Source organism: Nilaparvata lugens, chromosome 12, assembly GCF_014356525.2.
Source record: "Nilaparvata lugens isolate BPH chromosome 12, ASM1435652v1, whole genome shotgun sequence".
Classification (NCBI taxonomy): Eukaryota; Metazoa; Arthropoda; class Insecta; order Hemiptera; family Delphacidae; genus Nilaparvata; species Nilaparvata lugens.
In genome coordinates this window covers 7,970,071-7,982,846 of record NC_052515.1, presented here as the reverse complement: position 1 = coordinate 7,982,846, position 12,776 = coordinate 7,970,071, and the positions used below count along the sequence as shown (strand labels likewise).

The 12,776-nt window shown below is 34.4% G+C and overlaps 2 protein-coding genes across 4 annotated transcripts in view; one reads left to right on the top strand and one right to left on the bottom strand.

Moving 5' to 3' along the window:
- The window catches only part of LOC111051568, a 31,603-nt gene extending 22,752 nt beyond the window's left edge, over window positions 1-8,851 (bottom strand). For 2 of the 3 annotated variants that reach the window (XM_022338102.2, XM_039438857.1), the window contains exon 1: window positions 8,144-8,851. In XM_022338102.2, the coding sequence (XP_022193794.2) occupies window positions 8,144-8,328 (185 nt within the window). In that variant the 5' untranslated portion in view covers window positions 8,329-8,851. The remainder of the gene's footprint in view (window positions 1-8,143) is intronic. The other variant, XM_039438858.1, reaches the window with a different exon arrangement.
- Window positions 8,852-9,688: 837 nt separating this feature from the next.
- LOC111062141 (ferritin, heavy subunit) lies at window positions 9,689-12,747 on the top strand. Its single transcript, XM_022349841.2, has 3 exons — window positions 9,689-10,110; window positions 10,877-11,098; window positions 12,296-12,747. The coding sequence occupies exons 1-3, from the start codon at window positions 9,931-9,933 to the stop codon at window positions 12,494-12,496; spliced, it is 603 nt and encodes a 200-aa protein (XP_022205533.2). The 5' UTR covers window positions 9,689-9,930; the 3' UTR covers window positions 12,497-12,747.
- Window positions 12,748-12,776: the final 29 nt, after the last annotated feature.

Sequence of the window (12,776 nt, the reverse complement as noted above, 5' to 3'; positions counted from 1 at the left end):
GCGCATACACTGGACACAGAGTCGAATAACCCGAGGAGTCGGATATGAAGGGTTCTACTGTATTCTTCCAATTCTTTCTCTTGTTTCGTACTCCTTTTTCTTCTCTAATTCGTTCTCCTTTTTCTTCCAGTTTCTAATTTTTTCTTATGGCTTTTACTTTTCTCCTTATCAATTCACATTCTCATTTCTATAAATATTTTCCCCTTCTAATAACTTCCATTGCATCTATCCTTTCTACATTGTATTTTGTTACTTCTTTATAATATAAATTATATTTTTCTTTTTCTTCTGTTTTCTCTTCATTTTTCTACCTTTTTTATTAAGTTTTCTTCTATCTTCACCTTATTTTGTCAATCTTAATGATTCTCTAGAATGGCTAGAATCTTAATTTTCTATCTCTATTGATTCCAATTTCTATTCATTTTTCTACTTTTTTCATTTAGTTTTCTTCAATAGGCCTATTATTCTTATGCCAATCTCAATGATTCTCTAGAATTTCTAGAATCTTCTTCATCTTCTCCTATTGATTACAATTATTGCAATTTATCTTCTTCTATATATATAAAAGCGAAATGGCACTAACTCACTGACTGACTGACTGACTGACTCACTCACTCGCAGAACTAAAAATCTACCGGACCAAAAACGTTCAAATTTGGTAGGTATGTTCAGTTGGCCCTTTAGAGGCGCACTAAGAAATCTTTTGGCAATATTTTAACTCTAAGGGTGGTTTTTAAGGGTTTAAAGTTCGTCTTTTAGCATGTATATTATTCTTATTCTCTTAATTATTATTGAAAAATGTCCATACCATATGTTAATATAGAACTATAATCCAGAGAGAGTACCTCTTCGAAACAGTTGTTAACTGGAAACTAAATTAATAATTTTGTCAGGTTGGCATTAAGTTGAGTTGACTTTGTTGGGTTGGCACCAAGTTGAAGATTGAAATGCATTTACCGCGGAAAAATTGATTGGGCACTGCTACTTCAATCAGAGCTATTCCTGTGAATATTATATTACTGGCCGCCAGCCTCGCTCCGCTCGCCATATCCGTTTAGCCAGACGTTTAGTCTGGACCCCCGACTGGATCGTCCTACAAATGAAAAATGCAGGCGAGCGAATCGAGCCTGCTGATCTCATTCTTGGATGATCCAGTTGGGGGTCCAGGGGGCGGAGCCCCCTGGCTAGACGGATACTGCGAGCGAAGCGAGCTTGACGGCTAGTTTGTCATAAAATAACAATCAATTGGACCAAATGCAGTTAAGTATAAATAAATACATGAACATAGTATTGCTCAATCATAGTTCTCTCAATATAACGTTAAATGTGGAATAAAAATTAAGAAAATTTTGCAAAATGTACATAAAAATTAGTCTTACTACTTCTTTTGATACTCTTTTGTTCCGTTCTATTAATTTTTCTTACAGAAACATCATTCTCGCCTGCAAAATGCCCCTTCCCGTCCATGTGACGTAAGATACTATTTTTCAGTAAAAACAGCCGTAAAAACACACTACATAACAAGTACACACACACACACACACACACACACACACACACACACACACTCAATATACACAATGCTGCTTCAACGTAATTACAGTACAAAGTTCAACAAAGAAACGAAAGAATGCGCACAGTACTGATAAGTCAGTTTTCATGTTGAAACATGAATTACTTGGGGCTTTTCCATCCACACACATGCGCATACACTGGGCACAGAGTCGGATAACCTGAGCCGAGGAGTCGGATATGAAGGGTTCTACTGTATTCTTCCAATTCTTTCTCTTGTTTCGTACTCCTTTTTCTTCTCTAATACGTTCTCCTTTTTCTTCCAGTTTCTAATTTTTTCTTATGGCTTTTACTTTTCTCCTTATCAATTCACATTCTCATTTCTATAAATATTTTCCCCTTCTAATAACTTCCATTGCATCTATCCTTTCTAAATTGTATTTTGTTACTTCTTTATAATATAAATTATATTTTTTCTTCTGTTCTCTCCATTTTTCTACCTTTTTTATCAAGTTTTCTTCTATCTTCACCTTATTTTGTCAATCTTAATGATTCTCTAGAATGCCTAGAATTTTAATTTTCTATCTCTATTGATTTCAATTTCTATTCATTTTTCTACTTTTTTTATTTAGTTTTCTTCTATAGGCATATTATTCTTATTATGCCAATCTTAATGATTCTCTAGAATGCCTAGAATCTTAATTTTCTATCTCTATTGATTTCAATTTCTATTCATTTTTCTACCTTTTTTATTTAGTTTTCTTCTATAGGCCTATTATTCTTATTATGCCAATCTTAATGATTCTCTAGAATTTCTAGAATCTTCATCTTCTCCTATTGATTACAATTTCAATTTATTTGTCATAAAATAACAATCAATTGGACCAAATACAGTTAAGTATAAATAAATACATTAACATAGTATTGCTCAAACATAATTCTCTCAATAGGTATAACGTTTAATGTGGAATAAAAATGTAGAAAATTTTGCAAAATGTCAAATGTACATATAAATTTGTCCTACTTCTTTTGATACTCATTTGTTCCGTTCTATTAATTTTTCTTACATCTTAACCATTATATCACACTTTTTCTTACTTCTCAACCATCACCTAACAATGTTTCTAACATATTTCCCAATCTATTGGTCTTTCTTGCTTTTCCACTTCATCTCCGTCTCTCTTTATTAACTGATCTTGCTACTTCACCTGCTCTTTCACTACTTCCATGCAAATTTTGGTGTTGCGTATCAAGTTGAGATGATACTGTATCATATTGTGTTGATACTGTATAATGTGTGTTGATACTGTATCATTTTGTGGTGATGCCATAGAGAAAAGGTAGCATGAGAAGATATCCCATAGTGTGGAGCTTTCTTTTCTCCTTCTCTCTCTTCTTATTTTTTCTTCTTCTTCTTCTTCTTCTTCTTCTTCTTCTTCGTCGTCTACCAGTTCTTCTTCCTCCTCAACAGTGAACTGCATGCATATATCCAGTTCAGATCTGGACAGTCAGTGACCGGTGCACCGGTTTAATCAGTGTTGTTTCCAATGTTTCACATCATTCCTTTCTCACAGTCTGACTCTCTCTATCACCGGTGACCGATACGGCAATAAGAGTGAGATGGTAGCAGGTCATGATGCCATAACACTGCAATAAGAGTGAAAGGTCAATGTCCTATTCATCAGATTGGAGACTCTCAGACTCAATGCTCCATCTATAGAAGTTGCTCAGCCTCCTTACAGAGCTACAGATAACTGAATTAATATTGTCGTGCACTAATGCTGTACTATTACTACTTCTAATTATTCTTCTCCATTATCCTTCTACTTCGTCTTCATAATCAATTTCTACACTCGTTCTTTCTTGTAACTTTGCTAAGTTATTCAATTCTATGTTATGTATATTATTGAGTTTGAAAATTCATTCATTTATTAAACTTTTCATCTTCTTCAGCATCTTTTTTCTCCTTCTCCTATTTGTACTAATTTTCTTTGTCATTATATCCTTTGCCTCTTCCACTTTTAGCTGATATTCTCGTTTTTCTTCTTCTTTCTTCACTTATCGTCTCTTCCTCGACTTTTCAATTCACCTTCTTCACCAAACTTTACCAATAATTTTTCTTCTTTTTGGCTTCTCCTTTCAAACATTTTCTGCTTTCCATTCTTATTTTTGTTCATTTTCTACTTCTTCGCGTATTTTTCTTCTTTCCTGTATCATTCCTACCTCTAAATCTCCTCACCTCCTTTTTTCTTCCTCTCGATCATCTACTTCCTCATCTCCTTACAAATTTTGTATTTTCCTTACTCTTCCTCAAGTTCTTTCTTCTCCCTCTTCGTTTTTCTCATGTGTCTTCCTCGTTCCTACACTTGCAATCTTCCAACTCCATCTTCTTCTACTTCTTTTCTTTGTTCTTCTACACAAAATCCTTCATAGTACTACATTCTAACATAGTAATATAAGAGTTATATATTACCATGCTTCTCTATTATACTATCATCATGTACATGGTGACCACGAGAAACATTTACATTTTAGAAATAGAAAAATTGTATTAATTTTCGAAGATACTATTTAACTTGAGTAAAATAATTGTGAGTATATGCCATTCACTTCACAAAGAGAAAATTACGACAGGAAGATGACGTCATTCATCCCTGAGGCAATTTTCTATTATATCAAGAAAGCTCTACCTCACTTGTTCCAGTGTATCCTCATCAACATCACCTTGGTACGTATCGCCGCTTTCAAGTCATCTAAAGTACGGGGTCTATGCCGATAAACTCGCTCTTTCAAATGTCCCCACAAATGAAAAATCACTTTAGATGACTTGAAAGCGGCGATACGTACTGAGGATACACTGGGACGAGTGTGGAAGATCTTTCAGAACAGAATAGAACATTGCCTCAGGGAAGAAGCAAATTCCTGAAAATTATTTTACTCAAGTTGAATAAATAGTAAGTAACTTATATTGAGAAATTAATATTGTTTTTATATTTTTACTTTCCTTGCCCTATTACCATAGGTAAGGAAAGTATTGCTTTCCGAAAAAATTAAGATACCCCAATTTCTAAATTTCTATACGTTTCAAGGTCCCCAGAGTCCAAAAAAGTGGTTTTTGGGTATTGGTCTGTATGTATGTGTGTGTGTGTGTGTGTGTGTGTGTGTGTGTGTGTGTGTGTGTGTGTGTGTGTGTGTGTGTGTGTGTGTGTGTGTGTGTGTGTATGAGTGTATGTGCCTTTGTGTACACGATATCTCATCTCCAAATCAACGGAATGACTTGATATTTGGAACTTAAGGTCCTTTCACTATAAGGATCCGACACGAACAATTTCGATCAAATGCAATTGAAGATGGCGGCTAAAATGGCGAAAATGTTGTCAAAAACAGGGTTTTTCGCGATTATCTCGAGAATGGTTCCAACGATTTTGATTAAATTCATACCTAAAATAGTCATTGATAAGCTATATCAACTGACACAAGTCCCATATCTGTAAAAATTTCAGGAGCTCCGCCCCATCCATGCAAATTTTGAGTTTAGATTTCCAATTATCAGGTCTCAGATATAATTTAAACGAAAAATTTCGAGTGGAAAAGATTGAGCATGAAAATCTCTTCAATTAATGTACAGTAACATTTTCACCTAAAATTGAAAATAAGCTTGAAATTTGAGAGAATGTGATTATTCAATTGCAAACTGTTGGCAACTGTTGATTCTATTAAATCATTCACTGTGAAGAGATAGCAGATCTCGTGTGTATCCAGCGTTATTGTCCTGTCACCAGCTGGCTCAATCTTTGAATAGTAGACTTGAGATGCGCGCGAACACTAGCGTCAGGTGATCAATTTTCATAACGGCAAGGAAAGTTGTGTGAGTGCACCACACCAGATTTAAAAAAAATGTTTCTCGCGGTCACCCTGTATATCTTCACTATAATATAATATATTGTATTATTGTGATTCTAACACTACCATTACTACTCTTTCTTCTACTTCCTCTTCTTCTTGTTATACTTCTTCTCTACAAACAGCATTAAACTGGTTATTGCACTGTTTGGTATGCGGAACGTAGACAGTCGATGTTGATGCGCTGTTTTCAAGGCCTCTCAATACACAGTCAACGCAATCAACCGTTTTATTGTCTATATACAGTACTAAGATTCACTTCAAACAATCATCATTTATTTCTGGATGACATTAATGCTTCCCTATCAATCAATGCTGACAGTCATACACGTGACTCTCACTACAGACACACAATAAACAATCGTGGGTTGAGTCACGCCGTGCTGGGTGTGTGCTGGAATGGGTGATCGTTCAATCAATTTAATTATCATATCCAATGCCATTTTGAATAGTGAATGGTGAATGCATATTTGATTATGGGGTTGGCATGCTCAATTTGCATTGGCGGAGTACGGTGTTTAAAATGGAGCAAATTCCATAAACTACAACGTTCAGTTATGACTAGCAGGTAACCCATGCTCCGCAAGGGTCTATTTTAAAACTTGACTTCATAAAATTTTGAAGAGTTTAAAATAGGCTTATAACCATCCTCGGTTAATTAAGAATCTATTTGCAAAATTTCAAGTTAATCAGTTGAGTAGTTCAGACGTGATGATGCGTCAAACATAATTTTCCTATCCCGTACGCCAGTTCTTCACTTTATTATAATAGGCCTATAGAAAACGAGTTAATTGAATTCTAACTTAGCATTCTGACTCAACAGTTAGGACCAAGCCACATAAAGCGTTCTTCAGACGAGTCGGTAGGGCAGTAAGCTCTTTGATTGGCTTATTGGGTTGGCGTTCAGGAATCAGTTGATAATCAGCCAAACGGAGAGCTTCCTGCCCTGCCGACTCGTCTGAAAAACGCTTCATGTGGTTTGGCCTTATAATCATATCTGATCACTCACATTAAATAAGTGACGAGCATACTTCTAATGCTAATAGATATTGCTTACACAATTTATTTCGTCACACCATAGACAAAGCAATTACATTGCCTTATCTGTAGTAACAAACTATCAAAGATTTAACACAAAACCAAATGATGGAATGTATTGTCCAAGATAAAACTTACTAATGTGATTAGAATAGATTTATTTATATAAGTTGGATTACAATATTTGCAGGTTTATCCTACATTTATAGACTGCTAGTTTATAGTATTAACACTAGTACAAAACTATAAACAATGGGAGTTTAGATTACAATAACGGCGGTTTCAACAGGTAACCGTCTATTCTTGGAAAATATGTATTTCCAAAAGCTAAAAAAAATATAAGATAGACCTATGGGTTTTGGTGAGTAGGTACTAAAATACGAGAAATAATTTTTGAAACTCGATTGATATACTATCAACGGTTGGTTGAAGAGTTTAAGAGAAATTATTGACTAGATAATTCTTCTAACTTACTACGGTATGTACTAGATTGCAGTCAAATATTAGGCCTACATGAGATAAGAGAAAATGTTGGTAGTCCACTTCCCCAAATCACTGTCATCTTGGTTGGTATACTACATCAAATCTTACATGAAGGAGAAACACTGACTTTCTCATCCAACACACACGGTACCGGTACCCGTTACTAAAACTCCCAACTTTTTTAAAGTCACCCAACTTGTTCTAGTAGACATATGAGTAGGTGTCATCTCAATGTCAGCTTTTCCCTATTTGTAACCGAGTAAACTTCAACTTCACATTTTTCATTGGTCGTAGCTAGTTTTTCGAGCCCCAGCCTCCGACCGAGCTTATAAGGAGATCTGCTCCCATTCTTGTCAGCAATTGTGGGATGGTGATAATAACCCTAATCTCAGAGTCTGCGTGAGAAAGAGAGAAATAGGGTGAAAGAAATGTCATGTTGTACACTCCGACTTAGGAAATGAGCGTGGGAATTGTATTATAGTTATCAAGAAGCCGACAGACAATTAGGTTGCTACAGTCTTTTTTCCATTTCAATACCATTTTTTCTCATCAAGAAAGACAACATTAGCACGCAAATGAAAGTGTGTGACTGAGTAAAACTCAAATAATTTGCAGGAGTCAGTTATCATGACCGCCTTTTTCTATATGCTGCCAAGATTTATGAATTATTTTAACCTACTTTTACCTGATTAGCACAGTGTAATTTCTGGAATAAACCCAATTTCTATAGCAGAAGAACTATTGTTACACATGTTGCCGCAGATAAACTTAATTAAGGCTAATCGGACTTATAATTATGCTCGAAATCTGCTTAAACGTATAAAGTATACAAATATATACCTATGTAGAATATTCCAAAAAACTGTAAACGATAATCAGTATAAGGCTTAGTATTGATTTTTTTAAATTGAAATATAGGCCTATTTGTGAATGGAAACACTATAGGCCTGAAATAGGCTATATAAACATAACCTCAATTATTGAGGTTTTAGTTTTTCATGGAATGTTTCGAGGTTATTCTCTAATATTTTTAAGGAGTGGAATCTAGTTCTCAAACAAAAAATGGGAAAACTTGCAATAATAAATAGCTTGAAATGAATATTAACAAAGGATAATGAAAGTTAGGTCTATGTTGAAAATTGACTCAACTGTTCAAAGTCCACAGTTGGCCTAATTAGTTTTAGTGAAAATAAATTTATGATCTCACCACGTTCCTGTTTCGCTGGAAAGTTCCATGGCATTCGAGTCCAAAATCTCGTCATCTTCTTCTGTGAAATACAACTTACTTTTATTTTGTTTTGACTTGATTCTATTCTCCAAAGATTTGGACAATTGTTCAATTCTTTTGCGATAGTCGTTCGCCTGAGATGAGGTGTAGGATTCAGCACTCATTTTACAAATTTCTTAAATATATTAACACTAAATAATTTATCAAGATTTATAAGTATAAACGTTCATTATCACTTGTCACCTGTTGCGAACTAGCATAGTAATATTACTTGATGAAACTTGCATTTTATGAAAACAATAAAATTGAAATTTGAAAGAATAAACACTCAACAAGCATTGAACACCATAATTTGAATTGTTCACTCAAGCACACGTCAAAAACAAGCACGATGGATAAGATTAGACAATTTAACGGTTCATTTAGCCAAATTAAACGCCTACGTCCCAATATCAATTGACAACAAAGTATGATTACTGCTGTGTTTTGAAATTTAGTTTCAAATTTTCTTGTAGCACCAGTCACTTGCACAAATTTGTTCCACAATATCTATTGTTTGTTCAGAAAATATTATAATTAATTTAACCTATTACACTTTATGCAATAACTTTCAGGCACTGAAATGATTGAGATTCTTTTGTTGACTAATTTTCTGGCAGCACTTTCAGTTCAGGAACGTAGCCTTGGTGCTTGTGTTCGAGTGTTCGTTGCAAGAAGTTCGATACTGAACATCGAGATATGGGTAATGTCGACTACAACATAACTATCGAGTATCGAATTATCGGCGGAATTTTTGAAATAGTAGGGCCCGGTTGCACAAAAGCCGGTTAAATTTTAACCAGAATCATGAGAGCCCTCCTTAGCCCCAGGGGCGTAAAATACATCACAAACGAACAAAATAAATACTTTGAAATCTCTTTGAACTTCCTGGTTATTTTTTGCCTGACTTCGAATACCTTGAGTTAGTTTTTCATTATATCAGTAGGCTAGCCTAGGTTTTTTTGCTCAGGGTGATCTCCTCATGAGCCCCAAGCTTGTGCGTGTGTGATGGAATAAGGATAAAAATACGGAAGATATGTGTAAACCTACATCTATAGGTGGGTTCCAAACCATCGAGAAGCAAATTAAAAATTTTATTTGGCGGTTTCTATTCTCCATTTTTTGCTTTCTCTTCCTCCTACCCTTATATACCAATAAAATAATTGATTTATAGGCTATTATTAACATTAGTTTTTATTGAATACCTAATCATTCAAATTCAATAATATGAAAGCTTAAAAGTTTAGTAATTACAAATTCTTCAATTTAATGAATTTTTAACGTAGTAACTTACTTGTTTTTTCAAAATAATATAAAAATCTTGAGACGTGTGTATGTCTAGTTTGAACCCTTAAGGTAGGCGCACACAGACCGTCATCGGACGGACGGCTTCGCATCGGATGATTAGATTTGATGCATTGTTTTCTAATAATAAATCTAATAATCCGATCCGTCCAATGCGTGCCGTCCGTCTGATGACGATCTGTGTGCGTCTACCTTAAAGCAGAAAATGCCAGGTGATATGAAAAAATGTAAACATTAGTTTTCCATTGTCATTTTGAAAATCCAATGTTTTCTTCAGAAATTCAGTTAGCTTAGTTAAAATAAATTTACACAATATTTAAGTTACCTATTATTATATTTATTCCTTGCAATAGGCCTAGTTTTGATAAGCAAAATAAAAACCCAACTGAAGAGCTGAAAATAATATTTTTCTCTTTTAAATCATGTTGCTGCTGGTGAAGGTTTTTGGAGGTTGTGTTGTTAATTTTGGAAAAATCCTTCAACAAAAACGTTTCAAAAGTTGTACAAGTTTGGGTAGAAGCAATTACCATCCAGACTGCGAACAACTCATTAACAAGCAAATAAATTTAGAGCTTAGAGCTGCATATTTCTATTGCAGCTTGGTAAGTTCCCCATTTTTTCAACTGTCAAAATTTAAACTTTAAAGTATTCAATAGTATCAATACCAATTTCTTTGATATGAATATTACATGTTTTTTTATATTTATGTAATTTTGTAGAGAGCAAGTTTTTCATTGCATCAAAAAACTTGAAGATGCCAAACCAACTACCATATTTTTAAAAATACTAACTGTAGCTACCGTATATTATCAGTGTTACACTATTTAAATGAAAGATTGATAAAAAAGCTGTTTTCTTGTTCTATTGAGTACTACACTGTTACTATTTTGTTTTATTAGATACCGTACCGTACATAAGTAGTTGAAATGTAAATTTTACTTTTGGTTGTTACAATAATATTGAAAGACAAAATTGGTGCAGTATCACGTTTTATCAATGCATATAAATAGTTGTGACAATATGCAAAGTATTTAGTAGTCTATGTATTCTAGAAGAATATTACCTTCCTTAACTCCTTTACAGAAATCATTTACAAAAGTCCGGTTGCACAAAGCCTCATAAATTTAAGCAATGCTTAAATGCCACCAGGGAACTAATAAGAGAAGAATTTTTTTGGAAAGCCTTCACTGACTAGTTCTATAGGAATATTATGATTAAAATTCAACAGGCTTTTGAACAGTTAGAGCTTATGTAAAAAAGAGTGTATAGCATTTAAAACTGGATGAAGAATATTGTCTTTTATGCTGATAAGATATTGAAAAAATAGTCTTTCTGTTAAAAGTTGTTGAAGAACGCAAATGTTTTCAGCAATATTACTTCGACCGCGATGATGTGGGATTGCCAGGGTTTTCAACATTTTTCAAACAGGAAGCGAGAGGGGAAATGGCGCATGCGCAGAAACTGATGCAGTTCCAACGCAAAAGGGGTGGAGACTTGAAGTTACTAGACATTGAGGCGCCCATTGACAAAATCTGGAGTCATTGTAAGTCAATTGCAGAAAGCTTGAAACTAGAGAAAACTATTACTGAGGTGGGTCTATTTCGTTTTTCATATTATTCATTCGTTAAATTGATAATCATTTTCAATATTATTAGTCTATAGTGAAATTTATTTCAAACTGTCAGAATTCGTAATAAAATAATGAGGTTTATTTTTAATATTATAGTACTCGCATCATTCAATTTAACTCCATTCGTTAAAAATATATACATCTGCAGGCTTGGTCATACATAACCAAACGTGCATTTGCATATATATATGCATCCAATGTGACCACACCCTAATATATAGCATTTAATGCTTCCTATTCATCCCAGAAAGGTATGACTCTTACTATAGATTGGAAGTATTCTGTTTTGTATTAACTGAGTGTGGTTCTTAATTGATTGACCCATTTAAAATTGAATATTGAATATCCATTTTGGGAGAATAAATTTATTCTATTCTATTCATGTAAGGGGATTTACAGTAACTGTAGTAGATGAGATACAAGGGATCAGTAAATTATTATTATTTTTGAAGGGACGGATTCAAGGATCCAAAGGGTCAAAGAACCCCACACGTCAACCGAAGCTTATTGTGTTCCCAATTAGTATGTTAGTTAGACAAACCAATACCTGTGTCCTTTACAAGAACCAGGAATTTTTTCCTATTCATCAGCTTGTTGCTTGTCGCAATCCAGTGTGATATGCTTGGCAGTCTCTTCAGACTGATTAGTCCTCGTGACCTAAGTGAGTTCCACTCCTGGCCTTCTTTGAAGGTCCTTCCGCTAAGGAAGGGGCGGCCAAGTTGCCTCTAAGGCGCCTGGCCACCCTGAACTCAGCCTCTTGACCTACATTTGTGCCTGGAGTTTCACCCATCTCTGGTCTCTTGGGTTTTTCTTTTTGCCCCTCCGCAACTGCCCTGATGGGGCAGATCCTGTGGGTTTGAAGGCAAGGCAACTTCTGTAGTTGCCTTGGGGTCCCTTTTAGTCGCCTCCTACGACAAGCAGGGATACTGTGGGTGAATTCTGGTTTTCAACACATTCTTGAGTATGTTCGACTAAAAGCTTCCCCAACCCACAGGGGGCATCAATAAATGAGTTATATTCTATAACATAGAACCATAGTACATAGGAACTATGTTTTCTAAATATTATTGTTATTCGTGATATAAATCAATATGGAAAACAATAATTAGTATGAACTTTTTGTTGTATATTGACTTTTTTCATCTCTATTTTCATAGTCACTAGAAAAAATAGCAGAAACAGCAGATTTGAACAAAGATTACTACACCAACGACTTTATAACCAGTCAATTTCTTCCCGAGCAATACAAGGATATCAAATTTTTGGCAAGTCTACTGGCAAGAATTGGAATTGCAGAAGGTAATGCGGGAGTTATACTTATCGATCAAGAATTAATGGGTAGAAAAAAACCTATTTGAAGAGTGGTCATTGATTTAATTCAGAAGAAAGAAAATTGTCTATTGTCAGAAAAATATGGGAGATGTTTCTCAAGAATACATGAATTTTGTAAAAATAACCGAAACCAAAACTTATAATAATGTTGGAATATAAAATGGATTGTATTCAGAATTTTGTGACAATGAATTTAATCATTCCGACAAAGAATGAATGAATTGTTATTTGCTGAATAAATGAATCTGACTGACTTTGAAAACCTTGGCTATCAAAATTGCAGATATAGCTTTATTAAACACTCTC